This window comes from Daldinia childiae, assembly GCF_008694065.1.
Source record: "Daldinia childiae strain JS-1345 chromosome Unknown Scaffold1, whole genome shotgun sequence".
Classification (NCBI taxonomy): Eukaryota; Fungi; Ascomycota; class Sordariomycetes; order Xylariales; family Hypoxylaceae; genus Daldinia; species Daldinia childiae.
Window position 1 is genome coordinate 2,161,631 of NW_022984642.1, and position 25,026 is coordinate 2,186,656.

Here is a 25,026-nt window from a genome sequence, read left to right on the forward strand (position 1 = left end):
GAAAGGCGACTGCGCCAGATAAAATTTAGAGGACTATAAAGAGAAAGTTTGGTATGAGATGAGATAGGATGGGATGGGATGATGATAACAGTATATTCTCGACTTCGACGTCGGGTATGACTTATATAGACATCAGGAGCCTAGCTGTCTGAAACATCTCTATATACGCATTTCAAATCAATCGAACGATAGGGAGAACCATCGAATCACGTCATTGGTTTAGGGAAGGGGTCCCGATTAGTAGTATGGTGTCGGTTAGAGGGAGATGACTCGGAATGATATTCCTTCCGCATACTTTCTCTGTAATCAACGGATAGAATCCAAGGAGATTCCCCGCCATATGCCATATGTAGGGCGTAAAAGCGTGTACATTTATGGTATAACTTCGCCTCTAATCGTTAAAGCGAACAATTCCGTAAGCGGTTATATCTGCCGCCCTCTATGTATGTAAGTTGGTACTGCGCAAGGTTATAGCTTTGACATCCCGAGCACGCCATCGCCCTTGAAGTTTATTCGTATAACTAGCCGAAGTTTTCCCAACATTTCCAGCGTTTCGCCGGTTAGGTATTTGAGCGTGTGTACAAAGTACCTACCTAAATAAATGTATGCATGCGAGGCATACACGTACAACATGTACATATTGATAGGCTTAACGTTGTGAACGATGACGTTATAAAATCGAAGTTGTTCTACTAAAGTCCAATAATAATATTGATTAGAAATAATTGCTTAGCTAAGAACGTCTTTTCGGGATTTAGTTTACTGACGTTAGATCCCATAATTGATTTATGGATCTTATGCCAAGTCTTTTAAAATCTTTAGAGGTACCTAGGTACATGTATGTAAAATCGCCCCCGCTGGTACGTACACGTGTCAGTGCGCTACTGTTCCTGTCAGCCTTGCGAGCCTGCCCTTTACGCCATTATGAGACCTATCAGATCGCGCTAAAGTAAAGTAATTTCAAGTAAACAAATTGCTCCTTTTGGGTTTTCGGTAGCGTTTAGGTATAGTTTTAGCTTCCGGCGCGTATTCTGCCTTATCCTTGCATTGAATCTTTCACAACTGGGTTCATTCAATACCGAACTCCAATATACCAATTGCATCATTAGTTTTAATTGTCTTCTATCCTAGACCTATGTTCATTAACTGCCTAACATCTATCACCATCGCTGGTTGCTATCATGGATGAATCGTTATCATCTCCTGACCCTCTGGGCGACGAACCTCCAAGCTCGGCCTTTCCACATGCGCGACATACTGATAATACTCTCACACACCACGACCTCTCCGCCATTTCGATCCCGAAGAGCCAAATAAGGAGGTCTTCACCAGCGAGGCAGTCTCCTAGGAGGAGAACCTTCGAACTAGACGTCGGCAATGAGCAAAGATTACTCGTCACTGTCGAGGCCGAAGAGGCTATGAAGCGGGGTATCAACCGAAGACTCTTTCAATCATCTTCACCGATACGAGCTCCCCGTCGTAGAGAAGCCATCATGACTACTACGATACCACTTAACGATGAGATAGAGAACGAAGCTACTCCGCGACGACGAGGTCGGCCGCGGCGGATAAGCAATGGTACTCCCATGCCGAGGGGGAAGAAAAGGGCTGCAACACCTATGAAAGAGACTCGGCGCACGCGACAGAAGAACGATCTGGAATCCGAAGCTAGTTTAGCGGGTGCGACACCTACTGGACCACAAGCAGACTCGGTCGCGTCGAAGGCAAAGGCGAAAGTACGGAAGACACCTAAGAGTACATCCACTACCCAGGTTATACCGTCGTCGCAGCTCTCCAATAATGCGACGAAGAGGAAACGTGGGCGCCCGCGAAAAGCGCTAATGCCAGAGGAGGTCGCTATATTAGCAGATGCGGGCGACGTATCAGGCAATGGTGTGGCTAATAATAATCGCACCCACTCCGTCTTCGATAATTCGGAAAACCTACCGCCGTCAGCTCTGAGCCCAGTTCTGGATTTACCTGATAAAGAGGAAGCTCAGCAAGTGACGACCAGCGATAATCTTATCGATGATATTATAGAGGCGAGTGGAAGGACACCGACGCCGAGGAATGTCTCAAACTTATATGAGACGTCGCGCACAGAGCAAGATCTAGGATCAGAGGCAGTATCATATCAAGAAGAAGAGCTGCAAAATAGCGACTTTGGTATGTCTGATGACTACCCGGCATTGATGGAGGCCCATAGTGACGTGGAGTCGGATTTGGATAATACCGAAGGGATACCTCACAGCGGACAGGACACGCTCGCACATGCCTCCGACTTCAGCATGATCGCTGTGGAATCACTTCCCTCGTTCCAGGCGAATAGAAGTGCCCTCCTTTCAGATCCTCCGGAGATGGGCGAAGAGACGAATATGATAATAAACCAAACGCTAGAGTCATGGCGAAATAGTACCCGAACAGAAGCGGAACAATCATTAGCACGATCGACGAGGAGCGACCTACCAGCGGAGGAAGATCATTCTGGTGTACCGGATCGCTCGTGGACGGAGGGTGGTGGTCGCAGTCCAAAGGAACGAACAAGGAGCCCGAGAAGACAAAGACAACTCCCCTTGAGTCGACAAGTATTTGCAGGAAAAGCGCCTCATGTAGACGATTCCTTCTCAAGTCTTCCGGATAGTATTCTCAAAGCAGCAACGCCGGGACGTTTACCTATGAAACCGACCTCTGCGGTAGAACAACACGGAGATACCACTGTTTACGAGGATGAGTTTTCCGAAATTTCAGATGCTATTCTCGAGGCTGCTACCCCGAAGCCAGCGACTCGAGTTGGAAAGTCTATGGAGGAGAGCCATACGGAAGCCTCGATCGCAGATGGACAAGTCAACTCTATCGATAGACAGACAGGACCCAGCTTTAGATCGAGCAGACTACCGACTCCCGATGATACGTCGTCTTCTAATGCTGGTTCTAGAAAGGCCCGGGAAGATGAAGCTGGCCCATCTACAAGAGAACAAGACATGGCTGGTCCTAGCTCTAACTCAGGTTTCCAGTCCTCTCCTCCTATTATGAATCGGCCGCGTGCAATGGATTTTGGACCATCTCGGTTAGACCAAGAGATCAACAACAACACACCAGAATTACAGCATTCCTCTCCCCAACTACCTCCTTCTGCCAAAGCAGCTACGGAACCTCCTCAAACTTTAGAACCACCTCCTAATAGTAGACCATCGCTCTCACCGATCGTACGCGTCGGACGAACCCTCCAAGATGTAATGTCGGACAGACCATCCCCTGAACGTCGTGAAAGTAGTCTCGGTAGCCCATTTAGAGGATCGGCTACGAACGACCCTTCGCAACTTTTCCTATCGGATCAACCTGGCCAGCTATCTATACCTAAATCGCCAACTCGATCTGGCCGTGGCGTCTCGACCCAACTCAATCCCCGATCTTTATCTGGTCCTGGTGCCGCTCTCTCTCAAATTAGAAGGGCCAGCCTTTCCCATAGCCAATCATCGGCACAAGGCGACATTGTTGGTAATGCCCCGGATCCGTTTGGTCCAGCTATGCGCAATAGGTCACAGACCGAAACATCCAGAAATATTATGTATAACACTGATGACCGAGCACCGGAACAAACTCGTTCATTCAATCAGTCGGTACCTAATTCAGCTAGAGCAATACCGTCGAGTGATAATGGGATAAGCTGGGTTGCAGATAACGATAATCATCAGCGAGATGTGAATCAGGGCTCAGGTTCCCAGCCAATACGTTCACACAGTCCAAGTGTTTTCGCCACTTACGGCTCAAATGCAAGTCGCGCAGCAGCCGAGGCCACGAATCACGAGGTGGAAGAGCAACAGGAGCAAGAATTAGAGGAGCAGGGAGATAGTGCGCTGGTAGACTACGAAGCGGAGGAAAGCGACATCTGGGACTTTGAGGCATCAAGGCCAACACCTAGGAGACCGGAACGCACGCAACGTACATCACAGAACCCCGATCAACCTACCCGACGGACGAAGGTTCCAAGTCCTTGGAGAAAAACTAGCAGGCGCCTCATTTATCGCGAAGAGATTGCAAGCTCTTCTCAAATAGAAATTGAGGAGAATCCGCAGAGCGAGGCAGAAGATGCGCCACTAGCGCGTCAAAGGCCACGGACTTCGGATGCTCACTCTATACTACAGGGGTGGAATTCTGAGGCTACTCGCATTATTGAGAGCTCGTCTCCTGAAGTTGAACAACAAATTCTAAGTCCTCGACAGGAAATACAGGAACAACTGGAAGCCCGGGAGCAGTCAGAACCTCGGGAACATTCAGAGGCCCGGGAACTATCAGCAGAGTCAGAAGAGCCAGAAGAGCCAGCAGCACGTGAGGAACCAAGAAAACCTGTAGAGCCCGCGAAGACTGTGGAAGCCGTGGAGCCCGCAGAAGCGTCGGAGTACTCGATGCTAGCACAACAGGCAGAGGCTGCTCCAGCTACTCAACAAAAGCCTAAATCTAGACTATTCGGTGGCTTTGATATCTTGTCTTTCTTTTCATCACCAGCTGCATTGCCTAAGAAGACTCCAGAAGCTGGGTCAGCAAATGCAACTGGTATAACCGAAAAGGTCGCCCAGCCTGTATTTAAAAAACCACCCCCCAAAGAAACAAGTCAACCCCCCAAGGAACCGCAGAGGTCCCTTTGGTCTACGGGATTATTTTCTTCGATCCCGCAAAAGGAAGTTCAACCGAGCCCAGAACCACGAACAAACATGTTCTCTCCGGCACCTCCTTCACAATCTAACGAGACAAGGCCAAAGTCTTACGTAGAAAATTCGCCCTCGCCCTCACCCTCTCCTGCGCCGTCGCTTTCTCCCGAACCTGATTCTCCCGAGCCTCCTTCGCAGTCACCCCGACAACCACCTGAACCATCACCTGAACCATCACCTGAACAGTCACCTGAAGAGTCCCTTGAACAACAATCACCCGGACGGTCATCTTCACCCTCACCTCACCTCTCAACACCTGAACGTCAGGCCTATCCGCCAATCGAGCAGAAAAGAAACTTCACGCCTAGACCAGGTCAGTCTAATTTGTCTCTCTTTAGAAGCGGACCACCTGCCAGCAGAAGCGAGGCAGACGAGGACCTCCTTCTATTACCGAGCGATGACCTGGATGAGCAAGACAAGGAAGACGAACATAACGAGCATAGCGAGCAGGATGAGGAGGATGAAGACGAGGACGAATATGAGGACGAGAATGAATACGATGAACAGCAAGAGAAACAGGATTCATCGCTCTTGACGGATGGGACAGACTATGAGCGATTCCCACCAAGAGATGTCCCATCTCGGTGGGATAGGACACTTTCGCCGTCTAAGTCGTGCTTCCGTTCCCCCATGAAACCTACTACACCGGGCCGGGTCGTGGCTTTTATGCCTAGTGCGCTTTCTTCCGCCACCCAGGCTCAAACTAGTGTCGCGAATCAGCAAAACGGCGTCAGGAATAACATAGCCTCCCAAGGGACTGTTCTCCGACCCATCCCCGAAACCACACACGACGAGTCAACCGATTCTTCGTCCTCCTCAAGTCGTAGTACCGATGCTACGTCTCCTACCACCACCAATCCCCCCATACAGACGCTACCTCAAAATGGCAAGGGCAAATCCATCGCGCGGTCCCCGTCTCGCCGTCCTACCGCTTTCGCCCTATCGAAAACAGAATGGACCCGCCACCACTGGGTGCGTCTAGACGAGCTCCTCCAACTACGACGCTATGATCCCCTAGCATTCCAGCAGCAGCAGCAACAGCAACAACAGCAGCAACAGAAACAGCAGTCATGGGTGCAGAGTTGGTGGCGTCGCCAGCCCCCCGCCCCCAACGCCTCGGCTCTCATAGGGAAGGAAGTCGCAGCTCAGGGCGAGCGTCTGATCCTGGAGCAATGGCATATCGAGGTCGTAGAGGCGTTCGCACGCGAAGTCGGTGGGTGGAGTGAGAGTGCGCTTGCGAAGAGGGTTTTTGCGCTGATTGTAGGCGAGGAGAGAAGGAGAACCGGAAGAGCTGGGAGGGTGGATAAAGGAAAGGGAAGGGCTGTTGCTTAGATTTAAGCTTTAGCTTGGTTATCATTAAAAAAATTATGCCTCTACATAGCTAGGAGGCGGGAGAAAAAGGAGTGACGAGTTGTTTGATAAGGGTGTTGGAAAGTGAAGAGCTAATATGCTCTATTATATACCCCAAGTTAAGGACAGAGGACAAAGCAAAAGGGGAGCCGGAGTACGTGATGATTACATAGCGGGTTTTTTGGACGATTGGCATTTGGTCCGGTCTGGTTACTTTATCTCAGGGAGTGAGCATATTAGATCGCATCGAATTGCATCATATCACATCACATTACATTGGCGGGGTATTATTACTTTACCTCTTATACCGTTGGTTTATCTCTGTATATAGCCCAGCCTTGGATGTATGGTATAGCTGGCGTTTTAGGCCCAGGCAGACAGATAGGCGTACGCGCGGGTGGGCAAGCATACATGCCATACCTTATACTTGCATTCGGGAGGCGTTGGGATGCGGAAAAGAAGGATTGGCAAATAAATGCATAGGTAGTGAGATTGTTTGGGTACTCGATATTAATTAGATACCCTTCTATTCATCTTCATTGCACCTCGTGATTTGGTATTTTACCTTTTACCTTACATGTCTATCTTAGGTACACATATATACCTAGGTAGGTATCTACTACGTTCATGGAAAAGCAAGGTTGACCAAGATTATCTTTGGAAGTTTTAGTATTATCAAGGGGCGAAGAAAACAATAAGGCGAGTGATAAGACAGATAGCACGCATACACTTGAATTGACACAAGTTCATGTTGATATATGTACGAGTGCCACAGAAGCCGCAACGCCGTCTTCATCGACGCCGGGGCCTTGGCCTGATACTTTCTCTACCTAGTAATATTACACCGGCCGAGCTTTCATTCACCTCCTTCGGCGTTAGATGCACGAAGAAGACTTTCTTATTTGCTTAGTTCACCTTCGTAGATCTACTCCAGCATCGAAGCCTGGTTTGTATACAGGACATCCACGACATTGCTCAACTTTTCAATAGTTTGGAGAGCCGCATCATAGGACTCATCACGTTGCGTCTCGTCGAAAATAATCAAGCATCCGGCACCTTGGTCAAGCACGCCGATGATCACCTTGTCGAGGATCATCTGGGAGAGCTTGCGCTCGACCTGCTGGGTGTCGAGGCCGACCATCTTAGCGATGTGGGCGATCTCGACGCGGCTAAAGGGCTCGATGACCTTGATCAGGTTCTGCTCGAGCATAGCGTCGTAGAGGCGACGTAGGTGGTTGCGGATGAAGGCGTCGCTGCCGAGCTCGTAGCGGTACGCGGATAGGGCACGCTCATACTCTTCTAGAGATCGGTTCGAGTGCGCGCGCGCGATGGCCTTCATGGCCTCGAGGTTCTGGCCCGCATACTTCTGCGCCTGCTTGGACGCCATTAGGTTGTTGACGTCGTCGACAAGGTTAAGCATAATCTTGCAGAGCAGCATGTATTGCAACGCGGCGGTAGCCTTGGCTGGCTCGTCCTGCGTATGGTAGCCGTCAAGTGCCTCGATAAAGTAAGAGAAGGCCGTGTTGAAGTCCTGGTCCATGGTGTGTAGCATACCCGACTGCATGTCTAGGTTCGCTTGAAGTAAGGGAGGTGTGTAAACCGAAGCGGCACTCGTCCTCGCGCTGGTGAGAGCGGCACGAGCCTTGGAGTTGTTGCCGAGAGCATGGTATACTCTAGATTCCAATAGTTGAACCTCTACCAACACTAACTTGTCGTCCAAACGCTTCAGCTCCCGCAAGAGACCGTTGATAAGAGTAAGCGCATCGTAGTATGATTGCTTAGCAATATATAGGGTAACGAGTCTGGTCTCGAGGTTCTGGCGTAGGAAGCTCCGCCTCTCGGAGGTAGCCCATTCTATACATGACTTGGTAACGGCGATCTGGATGTCGGTTGGGTTTGGGATGGCTTCAAAGAGATCGAGCAGCTGACGGACTATTTTGAAGTGGTGTTAGGTTAGATGTAGGCTTATATTTTATTTATAGTAATAATGAAGGGAAGCTAGAGCTTACCTAACTTAGCCGTCTTAGCCTTTGCGAAGCCCGAAAGGACGGTTCTGCTCGTAGTAACAAGGTCGACGAGTGCCTTGGGATTCCTAGGCACAAATATTAGCTTCCAGACGCAAAAGAAGAATACTAAAGCCGATGCTCACTTCTCATCCCGGTATAGCTCCCCTAAACTTATGAGAGCGGACTCGTATTCCTTTATTGCTGCATCTGAGGTAACAGAAGGAGGTTTGGATATGATGTCTTTGTAGATAGCTTCAGCTTTTCGCGGGTCGGAGCTGGCAATCGATTGCGCTTCCTTCACAGACGGCTTCTGCGAAGCCATATTGACTGGCGTGTGCTCGAGATGCAAGTTGGGAATTAACTTGAATTATAATAAGGTAAGGGAACTCTCGAATTGGTATTGGTATTGGTGTTGGTATTGGTATTGGTATAAAAGAGTTGATAGGTACAGAAGTGGTAAGAACCTTACGTTGTTCAAAGGGTACGTACAAATTGAGCTTAGAAACTCAACTTAACTTAACTTAATTCAACTCGCCTGCTGTTTCCTACTGTGTTTCCTACTGCAGCTCCAGCCTTGCGATTAGGTGATAAAGTGGATACCTACTGACGCAGCTCTAGACTGCCTGAAATGCTAGTACGGAATAACCCACCATTCCGTTCCTTCTTGCTAGATACTTATTACCTAGGCCCGGAGCCCTTAGGTAAGATAGCTGAATGTACCTAGGTACTTTTTATATATAACTACCTACCTAGAGTTACCATCAACGTTGTCTTTGAGTTATATAACTAATATCAATACGCAATTTTTTCATAATTCCGTAGGATTGATTATAACACTTCGTATAAGTTGGACTGGTACCGAGATTCATCCCACTTCTCCTTGTTGAACATAATAAGTTCATACCCGTCATCCACACTGTAAATATTCACACATCCAATAAGATAAGTATCCATTATACCAAGCAAAGCCTCTTTCCCCATTCCTTTTTTTTTTCTTTCAAAACGAGGGTTACCACAAGCGCCACCGAGATCTTCCCTATCCGTGTCAAGCCCAAGGTCTCGCAACTCCTATGTGTATGTACTAATACGTAGTCATCTCCCTCCTCCCCCCCCTTTTTTATTTTATTATCCTTCAGCCTTTTCCAGGACCGTCAAACGCTTGTCGTTTCTGTCATGACGCGCCACGATGTCAGTTATCCCTCTACATCGGATTAGTACTTGGGATGTAATCATTACCTGAGTATACGTGAGCCTGCCAAGTGCGCACCTTGTTTACCCTGCCATTCGTAGCTTGAGAGCCGCTACCGCCAGGCATATCCATCTCCTGAACGGAGCTACCGCTCATCGGCCGGTAAGAAACCGATCGGGAGTAACTCGACCCCACTGGACCGCTATGTCTCTTTCCAGCAATATTAAACCCCTCGCCCCCTCCGCTGATATGCATGTTACCAAATCCAAAATCCCAGCCGTTATATTGATGGACGCAGTGCGGCTCTAAAATCATGCAATTCTCCGTCAGGACTTTGTATGTGCACTGCTCTACCTCCTGAGCCGTCGGCCTCTCGTGGGGGGCTATTGAAAGCATTCTTGCTACTACCTGCAGCATCGGCGCTATACCACGGAACACTTGGTCATCCTTTTTTGATGCATCCTTAGCAAGCCCAGCCATCCATGATTCAACCTGTCCTAGATTTTTATGGAACGACGAGTCCAAAACTGCCCCTCCTCGGCCGGCTTGCTTATGCTTTGCAGATCGATGCGAAGCGAAGGACCGGGTCTGGCGTTTCATTAGGAAACTTAGCAATTCAAGTATCACACATCCTAGCGAGAAGATGTCAACTGCTTGAGGGTCGAGGGAAGGTGTCGACGAGTGGAGCATCGAACTAGTTTCCGAGTTCCCTCTATTGATAGAGAATGTCGAGTTATCTGATGATGTTGATCCTGAGGAAGTGACGAGAGTGCTTCTTCGGTGGCCGTGGCTAGTTGACGGACGATACCACTGCTCAGGAGCCGCGTAGTCGTAAGACTCTTTGTCAAAGGCTGATCTGTCCGACGCAGTGGCTATCGCTTCTGCGCTTAGATGGGTTACGTCTGCGTAGAAGATGTGATTATTGCTGTTGAAAAGCACAGTCGAAGGCTTTATTCTGCCGTGGGATAGTCCGCAACTATGAAGATAGCACAGTGCGTCAACGAGGCAATGAATCCAATTCATAAATAGACACCGTCGATCCTGCTTGGCCAATGACTTCACCGAACTTGGCGTTGTTACTAAAAGGGACCTGAGGCTGAAATCGCTTGGGAGAGTAAAAAGAACATAGACGGCACCCTGGTGGGCATACGATCCGTAATAAGACATGACATGGTCGTTTTCAATATTCCTTGCCCTGTCGATCTCGTAGAAGAATTCCTTTTCGCTTAGCAGGCCAGGACCCGTTCCGATCGGAATGCGACGCCGAGAGAATATCTCCCCAGGTCGATTTGCCAACTCGACTCTATCCACAACGCTGTTAAGGCTTAGCCCAGGGCGCTTATCGACGGTAAGAGGCACAATCTCGGGATTTTCGTATACTATATAGTTGCCCCTTTCTATAAATTTAAGTAGATAGTGAAACTGGCGAGAATAAAACTTCCTCTCAAGTTTGTCGTCTCTAGTAAGAGTAAGCGCCAGCCTTTCGATCTGGTCAAGCGGAATTGGGAGGTCATCGTCGTCCCAACTATCGTCGATAAGTCCAAAAATCTGGTCTGGGACACCTAGGTCCAGAAGAATGAGAAAGATACGCTTGGCCTTTTCGTCAATCCATTCCCAGTAGGTCCCGTCCGTCAATCCATCACCGAAGCCTAGCGGTAAGTCCAGCCGTTTTATCTCCTCGGGGAGAAGGTGTGAACAGACAAACTGTCGAGTGACAGTCGCTTCAATCCGCGACGGATCCCACCACATAGCTACCATAGATAGAACAAGGGTAGCATTACACCATAGATCCACCCTAGATCAGTCCAGTCAGTTAATGTAGTCGAGCGCCGCATGTAATAAGGTTTGTAAATTATTGTGATAGATTCGATGGGGCTCAAGGTTGGTGGTGTAAGCAATACAGGGGCATAGCCCGTTTATAGGATCTACAATCAGATGCGACACGGCACCCGACCGAAGACGCCCGCCAGAGGTGCAACATACAGGTAAGTCAGCACAAAGCAAATGTTGCCTGGGGGCGATATTTTTCGGATAGGCACTCAGCACATATACCTCTAGGCTCCATAGTTTGCGTAGTAAAAGTCTGTCCAAGCAGAAGCATCTAAACAGAAGCGCGCATATGATTGGAATCCTTCGTCTTTGCTGCTAGATACTGATTACATTGTGTACTTAGCAAATCATGTTGGTGGCCATTTAGGGCGAATATTGGTTGGCTTTAAGGTGTGTGATTGGTCGAGCCTAAGGCAATAGATAAGGGATATTTTAGTATCCAGAAGTCAAAAGCACCCCGGTAAGACGCCACTAATAGGGGGGGGATTATGCTTAAGAGGCTCTCGTGGGTTTAATGTAGATGCAGCTCGAGGCGTCTAATAATGCCGCCCAAAAGCGGTCTCCCCGGAAGCCCCATTCGTGGCAGCCAGCAGGAATATATTAATAGCCTGGATCGGGTCACAGACGAACTTTGAGGTTGGAATGTAATAGAGACAGCATTGCATGTATTCGCACTGATGTATTCGTACCTTGTTGGATGAAGGAGAGTTCCGGACCCCGCCGGTCCCCCACGCATTTCTACTGTAGTTCAACTCCTCTCTCCTCTCTCCCCAATTGTGTTTGACTCTTGGACACTTGGCAACCAGAGACATTGTGACCTGTCTTCAGCCAGACGGAACACGGTACGACATCATGGTCCTAATATCGAAAGGATGATCGTTTCCCGTATATCCGATGTATGTATATGCAGGTGCGGTCCATGCCCGTCACAAGGGAAATATGGGATATGATAGCTGACGAGCATACATATGTATTATCATCGGTGGCGTGGTGATGAAGTGCATAAGATCTGAGGTCCTTGGCAGCCTTAAAGCAGGATAACATAACAGGGTTAGTATAGTAATCACATATAAGGTGATTCTTATCTTTTAGAACCGCACTTGTGGTAGGCTAGCACCATCGCAAGCCTAGCTTGCTGGTTGGTGAGTTGGAGTTAGCGCGTTTAAAATCATATTGCTTGGTGTTTTTGCATTGGTACATGTATTATTGATGTTCAGCTATGATAAGCTTCAACGACTGCGGGGAAAAGGGAAAAGGAAAAAAGGCAAAATGGAACTTCTGGGGTCCCCCCCTGGACGGATGACTAACAGTCATCTTGAAGGGCTAGACCTATCAAGTTGTGACTTCCTTCGCTGTTCAACCCCTTTTTGGTAGCTTCTATTTCGACTCACTAAATGCAACTGTCTATCATGTTCTTTCCTTCCTTTCTAAGGCTATATATCTATCGGATTAATATACATGGGACATTGCCACTATCCATTTTCAGCCTTCCCTTACCTTGAAGCCATGTTTAAGGTTTTATTCACGTGTTTACCTCTACTTAAACCCCACATATTATGTAGTTATTATGTAGTTATTATGTAGTTATCTTTCTCCTGCAAGATAGATTAAAAGAGTTGTCAGGATGCACATAATACGTAGCATTTTAAAGAAATTTGATACTCGGTGTGTATCTAAGATATATTACCTACTACCTACACAAGTATATAGACATGTAGACACGGCATTATTCTAATATTTAGACGGTGCTTTGTTTGTATGAGAAGTTTGGCATCGAACTCATCATTATTTACATTGTGTAAAAAGGCCTCCAATTTATGTCGTGTAACTATCTCATCTCGGGTATTATAGGTTACACTTGAAAGCCATAGGTTGAATGTGTCATATGTTCAACATCGAGGCTGACAGGTGAAAAGGAGAGGCTCCTATAGGTACATATAATTAGAAGAATAATGTGCTTTAATCTTCTATTAAAATTGTTACCTAAGTACCTAAATTCATACACGACGTGATTAACTTGAAAAGCTGAAAAGAGGCAAGTTCGTACGTTGCTTTAATACCAGGTAGGTAACCATCATAGAGCTAGCTAAGTATTGTATATTACTCGGCTATCTTAAATCATAATATAACCTACTCGATATAATAATTGATATTATATTAGATATTATACTAGCATTCCTTCATAGCATTGTAAGCATTTCGAATCCTTGGCTAACTTACACATGTTCCAATAAACGTCAACCACTTGGTATCCTGGAGCCGGTGTGGAAATTCGTAGGGAAAATATTGAAGAAATATATTAATTTATTAGAGCCACACTGTCCGTGCATCTCTAACATGACGTCGTCGGCCGTTAACACCGGGAGCGGACGCGAGCCGAAAGGCGAACCTGATAAGCCCTCTATACGCAGCTTCTGCATGCTGCCGCGTGGGCTCCAAAGCCTTGGTGGCATTGTTAGAGGTACTCGGGCCGACCTACCCATTCAGAACTCGAGGCACTACGAATATCATATGCAGTGCAACATGCCTAATATGCTCGATCAAAGCCAAAGATATCAATGGCCAGCCACAACATTTTGGCATTGTGACTGGTAACTTTCGGTCTCCTTCTCCTAATCGGGACGCGGACACAGTTTCTGATATGGTAGATGATTCTAGCACGGGCAGTTGCTTATTAGAACACGGAGGTTGAACTGCAGGCCAACTAGCCAGTTATAGAGACGTCCACTCCAAGATGCGTTCATGGCCTCGGGAGGCCTTCTTTCGCATTCCAGGAAATTCTGTTGACGATCAACTTCATATCGAAGCGTGTGCTCTTTCTTTTTACTACACAACATCTCCCTTACACATTACTACCATTACATTTTAACAGACTCGCAGGCGCCAGCGTTCTACTGTCTGGTTTGTAGTATGATCATGAATATCTCTCTTATTAAGTCAAATACCTTCATTGAACCACCAACCAATTCGTGATAGATGTTAGATCAAGTGCCCGTTCTTCTCGCTCAGTTGAGTCCCCCTACGACCTATGAACGTAGTCATACCGCTGTCTACGCCGGAAATTCTCCGCGCAATCTTCTGTAGACCCACTGGCAACACGTTGTACCAATCCACCCAGCGCGCGTAGAGGGGCATGCCGATGTGATCGCTTAAGCCGAGATCGATAGCCTTTATTATCTCCTTGGCCACTTCTATGGGCTCGACTACCGGGGCGATGAAAGGATTGGGAGTCTTTACGCCGTAGAAGAGTGGTGTGCTTAGCTGGCCCGGCGTTACGAGGATAGTTTTGATCTCTGGGTATTCCTGCAGCTCGGCAGCGAGAGACTTGTGCAGAGCCGTCACTCCTGCCTTGGCAGCAGCGTAGTCTGTGAGCCGAGCTGCACCGAGGTGACCAATAACGCTAGAGAGGGTTACAATAGTGCCGCCGGTCTCATTACGAATCATCCCCGGCAGAAACGTCTTGATAGTGTAGAAGTGCGATAGGAGGTTCGTTGTAATGCTTTTTTCGACTTCCTCTAGATCCATATCGAGTAGCTTCTTTCCAACAACCTCGGCAGCATTGTTGATTAGGACGGTAGGTGTTCCGAGCTGGAAATCATATTAGTTCAGTTACATGTGCACCAGTAGAATATAATACACACGTCGCGCTCTATCTCTGTTGCAACTCTAGCAATCTGTGCCTTATCTCGTACGTCACACTTATAATAAGTAATGCCGCGGGCTTCTGTACTTTCTAATTCGGCGGTATCCAAAACCGCGATGGTGGCACCTCGCATGCCATATACCTCAGCAATTAACAGGCCAAGACCGCTGGCACCGCCCGTTATTACAATGACCTCCTCAGTCAAGTCGACCTCCCGGTGCATTCCATACGCGATCTTGTGACTTATAACGTTTCCCATCCATAGGAAAGTGACGAATGTAGCCCATACAATGCTGACTACCATAGGGTTGGTGTTCCAAGCCTGATGCTCGGCGCGGAAGCAGAGAGGAATGATCCATGCTACGAAAGGATGTAACAGCGTAACGTTGAGGACCTTGAGGAGGACATCGACGGAGATGGGTGCCCACCACGATTCGTGCGCTGATGGTTGAGGATGATCCATGGTTGAGGATAGTTGAGGAGACGAATGCTGACCAGCAAGCACTTCAAAGTTGGAATAATACAGAGAAAAGAAATGTATAAACCTTTAATTAGGTGTCCTTTGTAAGAAAGGATGAATGGAATGATAGAATATAAGATGAAGGAACTAAAAATTAATGGACCGGCCCCCGTGTCAAATTGAATCTGATCAGTCGTCGCAACTTCCAGCTCAGCTTCTAAAAAAGCTCCTGGGCGCTTGAAACAAATGGGCCCAAGCGTCGTAAGTTTCGACTAAGGCAGGTTCCAATTGCACTCAACCAATCGGCTGTACCCATCTAACCTAAACAACAGGGATCTCGCTATGTAAGAGTTATCAAGCGCTTTTTCCATCTACATATCTACCGATTTTATATTCGTACATGCACTCTCATGAAGCTTAAATACTAGCCACTACATACATCTAGATGGTTTAGTAGACGATCTCCTGGTTGTGTCTAATCCTAGCATACCAGGCTAGGGTAATTCAACTTGATGCTATCGCCTCCTGATGATATATATATACTTTAGCTCACATCTACCTAGTCACTCGGTTTTGTCCCTTACTGAAGTTAAGTAGAAATCCGCAGTAAGAAGTATATATTTTGGCCCGTCGCAAGAATGTGGACGCAACCTATCGATGTTATGCCTGGTATCGAAGTCTTCCTTAACCCTCAACGCCTTGTAAATGCAGTTCATGAATATCTGACTGACAACTAGCTCCTTCGAAATGCCATCCGCCATTACCTTTCTCGCGCTAGGATTACCTTATCACGTTCACTCTTCCTCTTCTCGAATTGCTTCTTTGTATGCTTCCTCTCATTTTCCTCCCGCCGCTTAATAGCCATAAGTTCCTCCTTCTTAATTTGGCTTGCCTTCTTGATAACCTTTGGAAGATGTCTATGGCGCTTGATACGTCTCACCTCAGGCTGTTGTCATCTACGTTAGCACATGATTTTATAATATATTTATCAAGGGAGAAACGGTGTTTGAAACATACCATGTGCCCATATCTTTCGGACAATGCTTCATTATATTCTAGTGCTTGTCGCTGTTTTGCGGATTTCACACCTTCTCGTTTAGAGGAGTTTGCCCTCCAAAGGCGAATATTTCCGTCATCCGATCCACTTAGGACATACTTGGAATCTGGCGTCCACCGAGCGCAGAAAACTCGCTGCATTCGTTTCGTATGATACACATCTCTTGAATGGCCCTGGTCTCGGTTGAATAGTCGAATCGTCCGGTCATATGAGGCTGTAACGAGCTCTTGTCCGGTCGGGGAGAACTCCACGTCCATCACTGCCGCAACGTGATCCTTGAGTACGTTCAATGCTCGGTCAAGCCTACGCATATCAAATAGATACACATTATGGTCTTCGCTCGCCGCTGCAAAGTTCATCGGCTCTACCGGATTCCAAGCCAGTTTGTTGCAGCTAAAGTTGAGAAAGGTGCGTGCAAGTGGCGAGGCTGTTCGGAGGTCGTATAGGATAATTGAGCGATCTGTAGAGCAAGATGCGAGAACAGAAGTCTCACTTTGATTGAAGGAGACGGAATTAATTGTTTCGCCAGACGAGGGCCAGCGAAGAACTTCTGGCGCAGCTGTATACTGGTCGAGGTTGTAGACAGATATAACATCGGAAGAGACCGCAAATGCATTCTTCGCTCTATGAACACTTAAACTTGTGAAGGCATTCGTACCGAGCCAAGAGTGAATGGGCGGCGAATCGTCACGCGTATTATAAGGATCGTGGATTTTTACCGACCTATCAGCCGCGCAGGTAAGAAGCTTCTGATCTGGCGTCCAGGCCATACCCTTTACGATATTCTCGTGAGCGGTCGTTTTCCAGACCTGGTCCCTACTCGTTAAGCCCCAACATTTTACAACGCCATCGCCCGAGCCAGAGGCAAATCTGTCGAGAGAATTGGGATCCTTCGCTAAGGAGTAAACGCCGTCAACATGCCCATTTCCAAGCTGTGCGATAAATGGCTGAGCAAACATGCGCTCTAGCTTTACTGCATTGAGGGCACGCGTATATTCTCGTGCTCTTTCGAACGGATGAATCGCGGGGTCTAGGTTGCGAGGTGCCTTGAAACTAGTAAGAGACATGAACAGCAAAGTGTAGGGTTTTCCAAGCTGGAGAATTTACCTTCGGAACATCAGATCCGGCGGGTTGGTACGCCTCCGTTGAGCGGGTTAATGCCTTGATCTTCTATAATAGGAGTTAGAAGTGCTATAGTGTAAGTGGATGCGATGCGACACGATGCGCGACGTACCATAATTGCGAAGCACGAAGATATGACAATGTTGAAGCTAGTTGCGCATTCAACGCGATAGAAAAAAAAAAGATCAAAGTCCATATCCCACTTTGCCGGCTGGCACCATCTGTTTAACATCGATAAGCCTTATCGGGCTTATCATAGTTCTTATCGATACCAATTTGCATTTCTTATCTACTATGTACACAACCTATACGGGTACCCATCTGTTCTGTTACAACTACTATATTGTTCCAACGTATCACATTATTTTATTGTTACATTTTACCGTCGGAAGATATAAAAAGTAGTGTAACGTATCTTAAAATAATAAGGTATGTTTCTCCTCGTACTGAGGCTTTATCCAACTGTATTTCAGAGCGTGGCAAGTGAACGAGGGATACATTCGTTTTCAGTTCGTAAGATCTACTTACGGATTACTGTTTTAAGGGAAATATGCTACCCAAATTCACGTTACCGCGCACATAAGCATCATGATAATAATGGTTGATATTATACCTAAGCTTACCCTTTCACTACGTCATGATGCACAAATTGGGCGGGTAATTTAGGAGGCATACTATCTGCGCTTCGTTTACTTGTATATATGTCCACTAAGAGGAATGGCTAGGAAGCTGCGTGGTTGCTTGAGCGTTGAACCCGTATTTGTATATAGTTGACTCTACTACATTTTGGGTTAAGTCCGTCCAAGTAAGCAGCTAAGGATACTCCCGAATGCTTGGCTGATCAGAAAGCCACTATTCGGATCTAACCTTATTCCACACAACATCGTGAGGGTATAGAAGTATCGAAGATGAAGGTTTGCTTACATAGTAAAGGATTCATTGCGCATCCCTGTAAACTATCCAATGTATGAGGTAGGTACATAACCCAAGCAGCCCAAGTAATGTATGTAGATCTGTGCAACGGTACATATGTGTGTAAATCTCTCCTATCATGAGCAACACATCTAAATAGAAAGTCTGAAACACGGAACCCCATGATATAATGAACCAATAATGATGCAACTTTTGGAGCCGTTTGCAGCAATATCTACCTCGAGTAAGTATGCATACACGATATTTGAACCAATGTCTTCACTGTTCGAATTTATAGCATACGCGTCTACGTTTTACTACGTATGTTAGTGACATAGTACTAGATAATAGTCACCAATCGTTGAGTGGCGTTCTTTCTAAATTTTCTTTTCGCCGGGACAAATGACAGGGGTACAGGGGAGTCCCCCTTGTCGATCCTTTCTTATCCTTGATTTCCGACCTTTACATATGTATGTACATATGTAAAAAGCCCCAAATCTTATCTACAAACCGATGCCAAGCTCCAGTTCGGTCTAAAGCCGTTGGTCTGTCATTCGCTGCCAGTGGTTGCTAGTCGACTTTCAGCCTATTAGATCGAAGATTGTGCCAAGCTTGGATCAAGCTTCCCCAAAAATCAAGGTAAATATTTCTTGTATTTACAAGGGGTTGCTTAGGAGAAGGTCCCGCTTCTTCGATTAGTTACGGTAGTAGTGCGTTTGATATGTAGGTACAGGGTTAGGTACAGGCTAGGATTGCTCTTTTTGCTGAGACCTACGAGACTTTAGGTACGCTACATTACCTCCATATTTCTAATGTTCTTCTTCTCCGGATTCTTCAACCCTTCTCTTTTCTCTCCACGCATCTCGTGTTATCCGTGATTTACTTTCGGAGGAGTAGAGTTGTAGAGATTTGGTCGAGTTAAAATCGAAACGGGGAAAAATCATAAACATTCGCTTGTCCGTTCGTTGCCAAGTTCGATCTGGAGCGCATTCGTTTCGACTCCGGACATTGATACTCTTTCTAGCCCTCGCTAATCAGGATTCATCCCTAACGACTCGACTCACACTCGTTCGACCATCGTTACTATTCAAGCTTTCCAATAATCGCAGAACTGTGGAGGATTTTATTGAGAGCTTCACAAGTATTTTTCAAATATCATAATCTACATTGTTACCATACAGTCGCTCTCGATCCAATACCATGCTCTCTTCACTACTTCTAGCGCTATGCAGCGCTACGCTGTCATATGCCATACCGACAGTTGAGGCAGTCGGCGGCAAATTCTTCACAAGCGATGGCGATCAATTCTTCATAAAAGGAGTTGCTTATCAACTCACCGAGAGTAAGTTTAAACCCCGAAACATGTGCAATTCAGTAAACCAAAACGTTTTATAATACTAACTTGTATTCAGAGGACCCATTGATCGATACCGAACAATGTAAGCGGGATGCCTCTCTTATGAAGAAACTGGGTGCCAACGCCATTCGTGTCTATCACGTCGACCCGAAAGCAGACCATGACGGTTGCATGTCTGCTTTCGCCGACGCTGGTATATATGCCATGGTAGACATGGATACCTTCGACACCTACATCTTGCCCGTAAGCTCAAATTTCAGAAGACTTTTATGAGTCCTCCTTCGAATTGACCAGTACTAAATTGTTTTAGAATGACCCGTGGTGGAACCAAACCCAATTCGACGCCTATTCTAAGGTTATGGACACATTCCATGACTATGACAATCTACTAGGCCTATTTGTGGGAAATGAGATTATTGCCATCAACAATCAATCATTGGCCGCGCCATTTATCAAGGCAAGCGCTCGTGATCTGAAGGGGTATAGAGATTCGAAGGGATACCGCAAGATCCCAATCGGTTACTCTGCTACTGATATTGCGGAGCTTCGACCTTGGTTACAAGACTATCTTACCTGTGGAGGAAACGCGTCCGAGAACATCGATTTCTACGGCTTGAATTCATACCAATGGTGCGATCCTACCGATTATCAGACCTCCGGTTACGCCAACCTGCAAGAGCAGGCTAAGAACTTTCCCGTGCCTATTTTCTTCACCGAGACTGGATGTAATAAGCCTGGTCCACGATTGTTCGACGACCAAGCTGCTATATTCGGTCCCGAAATGGTAAATGACTGGAGCGGAGCTATCGTGTACGAGTGGATCCAGGAAGCCAACGAATACGGTTTAATTTCGTACGGTCCCAAGGTCGACCCGACTGTCACTGGTAAGGATATCGTTGGTGGCTTCACGCGTGCAGGTACCCCGACACCCGTCAAACCCGATTTCGACAACCTCAGCAAGCACTGGGCGAGTATCACACCCACTGGAGTTCCCAAATCAAAATATGACACGAAGTCGGTCTCGACCCGTGCTTGCCCGACTTCAACTGTCAGCGGATGGCTTGTTAATGGCAACGTCGCCGTCCCAAGCTTAGGAGCAACGCTTACCGCCAGCACTTATTCGTCCGTACCTAGTGCTACCGGTACCGCTGCCGGTGCCGACCCGTCAGAAACCCAAAATGCCGTCTCCGGATCGAAAGAGATTGCCGGTATGGGTGCTGGCCTTGTGGGTGTAATGATGGTATTTACATTATGGCTTTAATTCAACTTTAATTCGGTGGAAAGATTTTAGAAGTATACCTTTTTTTCGATCCTGATGTTCCATTCCGCCATGCCCTCCCTTAATTAATCCCACACGGGAGGTTTTATGGCCGGCACTATTCGTCAGGTACCACCTAATTCTTCCTTTCAACTAGTCGGTTGGGGAAGTTTATTCAGAGCATCTGCAAGGCATTGTACACGGCGTTTATTGTCTTGCGTTGGATAGCTCTAGGCCATTACCTAATGATCGGCATCTGCTGTGGACATTTGTATATGCTTAGATGATACACTTCAGTAGATGACTGCGAGGAATGTGCTTCGACTTGCATACGAGGAGGATGAGTTAAGAGGTTTTCAGATAAACGACACTCATGATTGTCATGAAGCAACAATTACACAGCTAAGGAAGACCAGCTTCCTGATACCAATTAAATAAAAACGCCGCTTTGGCTGTGATACCCTTCATTACCTAAGGTAATCATGGAACTTTTTGCTACAATGTGATTATGTATTGTACATTAAGGTTCTACTTTTAAGATGTGAAGAAGGCACATGTACATACCTCTTAATTACATAACATGTATTCAGTGTCTGGGTCTGGCTTCCCAACATGTAAGCTATTGGTGTTTCTAGTGAGAACATTGTTCCTTCCATAGATTCTAATCCAAGCCTTTCACTCATAGGAAAGTAGGTACCTATCGTATACAATGTCTATCCCCTATGCAGTAGGTGCTACTTGCTTACATATATAAATCTTGAACGAAGCGCCTCAAATAATAATTTTACCAACCCTCATTTCCATATACACCTTAAACTCACTCCTATTATCACCTAAATTTTTTCCGATTCAAAGTGCATCCCGTATCTAATTGTAACCTTGAATATTCTAACAGTCCCAGTTGTCCTAACTAGATACATGGCAGAAGAAAGACAACCCCAACCACAACAGCCTTCAGTAGTAGTCGCTGACGAGCACTGTAATAGTCACAAGCGCAAAGCCTGGAACACCAAGAACGAAAATTGCCTGCGAGCCAAGTTCGACTGGCACCGGTAGTGCCCGTTCCAGAACCGGCCTACGCTACGATGGATCTTCCTCATCTCGCTCGTCATAATCGTCGTCGGCGTACTGATTACCGGCGTCGTTTTCACCGTCTACTACGACGCCATGTACTACTCGAGCGGCGCCTTCCTGCTGAAAGACAAGACCAAGTCTACCGACGGCCAGCCCAAGGGCCCAGACACCCCGCCTGTTGTCCCAAGAGGTGTGAACATCAATGCGTGCGGTGAGAAGAGGGATAGCTGCGAGGCTTATGATCAACCTGTTCGTATTTTTCTTACATCTTTATACTAGCTACCCTCTTCGGCTTTTTATAGTCACCTAAGAGGGTATGACAGTGTAGATATAGACATATATAATCTAACAAGAAACGAAGAATATATGCTGCCCTATCGGAATGATCTGCTACTCAAGCAATTTCTCACCATCTGGCGTCTACTGCTGCTCGAGCGAAACCCAATGCCTCGCCAGTGAGGTCCAGCCACCGCGTTGTGACGGACGCATGAGCCCTTGCAACAAGAGCATCGGGGGCGGCTGCTGCGCGCCGAACACCGAGTGTACTAAAGACGGGTGTCTGAAGGTATATCGTGCAGAGCCGGGACTCGCGACGAGCGTTTTAAGCGGCCCGCCCACGACCATCACGAGAACTACCACTGTCTTGGGAGTAGGGACAGGGGTTGGCGGGGTCACGGTCACGACGGTCAAGATAGCAGAGACGGGGCAGAGCGGTGGGCTAAAGGGGATTAAACCCACATTTGGCTTTTCTAGTTACCCGTCGTTGGAGGTGTTTGTCTTTGGGTTCGCTCTTGTGTTATCATATGTGATGGTTTTAAGGGGTGGTTAAGACTGTTCGCTTCAGGGTAGTTGTGCAGCACATTCTTAGATTGTATCGTATTCACGGTATTAACAGCAATACCATACCTTCCTTATAATTTAATTAGATTAGTATATTTTAAAATGTAACTCTCTTACTTCTATGGTTACAATCGGTACGTAAAGTAGTATCGTCAAACGTAGCATGGGGAACCACTGAATCCATCAGTACAAAAGGTCCTTTAGATCACCAATTGACACACGACTGCATTCATAATGAATTCAACTTGCGTCCTGCCGGCTTTTTTTATTCCGTTCTCTCGATAGATTTTGAAACCTGATGGAATTGGAGGTGATCTGATATTATTGACTGCCGAGCTCACCGTTTGAGATGCTTGGGAATAATCCTTCTTGTGGGTAATACATCATTTGATATTTGCTTGTCTGCCTAAGTACATACGTCGTACTAACTCATCCCAACTTAATCGTCCGACATGCAAGTATTTTGTGGTCAAATTAAGGTTAATCGCGCCCGGATGTGACCAAACAAGGATGTCGATGTCTCTACGAGAGATGTATGGAGCTTTATGTTTCGCTTGGATCAAGGGTGGTGTCATTTATTCCATGTATAAGAGTGGTTCTAGGATGTGAGGGGCAGCCTTTAACATGCAGGTTTTGTCTTCCCGGTATATTCCTCGACAATATCTAAAATGCTCGACAGGACGCGTAATAGAATTATATTAGAGTACCTAAATGTATATAAGGCAGTGAATCTTGATATGGCCAATTAATAGAAAAGCTGCTTCCGAATATAAAACGATATAAGGTTGCCCCCTTTCTCCTTCATTGGGTTAATGTAGTACGTGGAATTCTCTACTTCATAGGTCATCTGTCCATTTTAGGATGAGAAGATCTGTTGTTAATTGTATTATGCGACCAGCTTCGTACCTAAGCCAAGGACTCTATGGCGGCATCGATATTTACCCCATACTTAAAGAATATAATAATATTCAAGAGAAAGATTCCGGCGGAGTTGTCATTTGAAAATATAATTGGGGGAAAGGCACGCTCGGTCAGTACGCACCGTAATATGATCTTTGTACAGTACTAATATGCATATAAGCCATGCTCCTTAGATGACTTTACGAACTATCTAATGTATATAGAGCGAAGTGCAGAGAACCTTCAGTTTTTCCTGTGGTATTGTAACTATGTCGAGAGATGGACTCAACTACCCAGATGTGAGAGAGAAATCTCCCCGGTGTGGGGTCTAGGAAAGAGGGTATATATAAAATCACGGCCGCGGTCGATAAAGATGGAGGAGAGGATAGACAAGCTAAGCCGAACACTTACAGTTTTGGACGGAGACACACCAGCGGTAACACAGGAAGCTATGCCAGGCAGTAAGCCGGAATCCAAGATTGATGCAGACATAAATTTCTCGAAACCGCGAGCGTTGGCAGCTTCGCCGGGGGTAAAGGATAATGCTCAAAACGAGTGGCGATGGCAACCTTGTAAGTAGAGGCACCATATATTTGAACCGTCCTGCTGCTAATGTTAGAGAAGTCTCGACGCAACCTTTCCGAGACGAAGTCACAGAAATAGCTCGCCAATACATATCGACCTCTGGATCACGGAAATTGAACCTGTCCCATGAAGACCGAACTGCTTGTTTCCACGCCTTGCAGCATACGACACATCCGTCTAGCTTTCTTTTAGCATTCTTATTGGCCGAGACGGAGTTGCGAAGATATAGCCACCCCAACTTCATCCGATGGAGCACTTGCAATATCAACTCCTCACGGGTTTCGTGCGCGAGGGTGTTGAGCGTTATTCTAATAATTTTGGCCATCATACTGAACATACTCCTGGTCCTTTCTAAAGTCAACCGCCTAGGCCGACTGTCTGCCGTGCCTCTATGGTACGTCGGGTTTTACATGTTATTGATAGAAGGGCGCGGGATAAGTATCAGGCTATATATGAATCAGAAGAGACAGTTGCGCCCATAGGAACAAGCCGCAAGTTCGGAACTCGAAATTATAGATTCGGGAGCAAGAGCTGAACAGACAGAGTCCCCTGAAAGTAAGATGCAAAATACATGGGTTGAGTTGTATCGACAAAAGCCGATCTGGCAAAGGATTTTCGATACCTCTGTGGTAAACCATAACAGACATCTGAGAGCTTTACAAGACAGGGTTGTCTTTACATCGTTGTTTTGGGGCTGTTTCTTAGTGGTGGTGTTGTCAGTTGGTTCTGTATTG

General features: G+C 46.6%; 6 protein-coding genes across 6 annotated transcripts; 2 read left to right on the forward strand and 4 right to left on the reverse strand.

Moving 5' to 3' along the window:
• Window positions 1-1,181: 1,181 nt before the first annotated feature.
• On the forward strand, window positions 1,182-6,041 carry GL218_00568 (uncharacterized protein; the record flags this gene model as incomplete). Its single annotated transcript, XM_033576995.1, has 1 exon — window positions 1,182-6,041. One exon carries the CDS (start codon window positions 1,182-1,184, stop codon window positions 6,039-6,041), a length of 4,860 nt encoding a protein of 1,619 aa, XP_033442215.1.
• Window positions 6,042-6,984: 943 nt separating this feature from the next.
• On the reverse strand, window positions 6,985-8,387 carry GL218_00569 (putative 26S proteasome regulatory subunit rpn6; the record flags this gene model as incomplete). Its single annotated transcript, XM_033576996.1, has 3 exons — window positions 6,985-7,991; window positions 8,069-8,151; window positions 8,209-8,387. The coding sequence occupies 3 exons, from the start codon at window positions 8,385-8,387 to the stop codon at window positions 6,985-6,987; spliced, it is 1,269 nt and encodes a 422-aa protein (XP_033442214.1).
• An 879-nt stretch (window positions 8,388-9,266) lies between these two features.
• GL218_00570 (putative protein kinase domain-containing protein) lies at window positions 9,267-11,012 on the reverse strand (the record flags this gene model as incomplete). Its single annotated transcript, XM_033576997.1, has 1 exon — window positions 9,267-11,012. One exon carries the CDS (start codon window positions 11,010-11,012, stop codon window positions 9,267-9,269), a length of 1,746 nt encoding a protein of 581 aa, XP_033441759.1.
• Window positions 11,013-14,063: 3,051 nt separating this feature from the next.
• On the reverse strand, window positions 14,064-15,190 carry GL218_00571 (Short-chain dehydrogenase/reductase family 16C member 6; the record flags this gene model as incomplete). The annotated part of the gene is made up of 2 exons (XM_033576998.1): window positions 14,064-14,672; window positions 14,726-15,190. 2 exons carry the CDS (start codon window positions 15,188-15,190, stop codon window positions 14,064-14,066), a joined length of 1,074 nt encoding a protein of 357 aa, XP_033441760.1.
• Window positions 15,191-15,947: 757 nt separating this feature from the next.
• On the reverse strand, window positions 15,948-17,481 carry GL218_00572 (Protein sof1; the record flags this gene model as incomplete). Its single annotated transcript, XM_033576999.1, has 4 exons — window positions 15,948-16,133; window positions 16,205-17,290; window positions 17,352-17,414; window positions 17,479-17,481. 4 exons carry the CDS (start codon window positions 17,479-17,481, stop codon window positions 15,948-15,950), a joined length of 1,338 nt encoding a protein of 445 aa, XP_033441761.1.
• A 1,997-nt stretch (window positions 17,482-19,478) lies between these two features.
• On the forward strand, window positions 19,479-22,796 carry GL218_00573 (1,3-beta-glucanosyltransferase GAS1; the record flags this gene model as incomplete). The annotated part of the gene is made up of 5 exons (XM_033577000.1): window positions 19,479-19,620; window positions 19,691-19,878; window positions 19,946-20,875; window positions 21,950-22,216; window positions 22,329-22,796. 5 exons carry the CDS (start codon window positions 19,479-19,481, stop codon window positions 22,794-22,796), a joined length of 1,995 nt encoding a protein of 664 aa, XP_033441762.1.
• Between the last annotated feature and the right edge of the window lie 2,230 nt (window positions 22,797-25,026).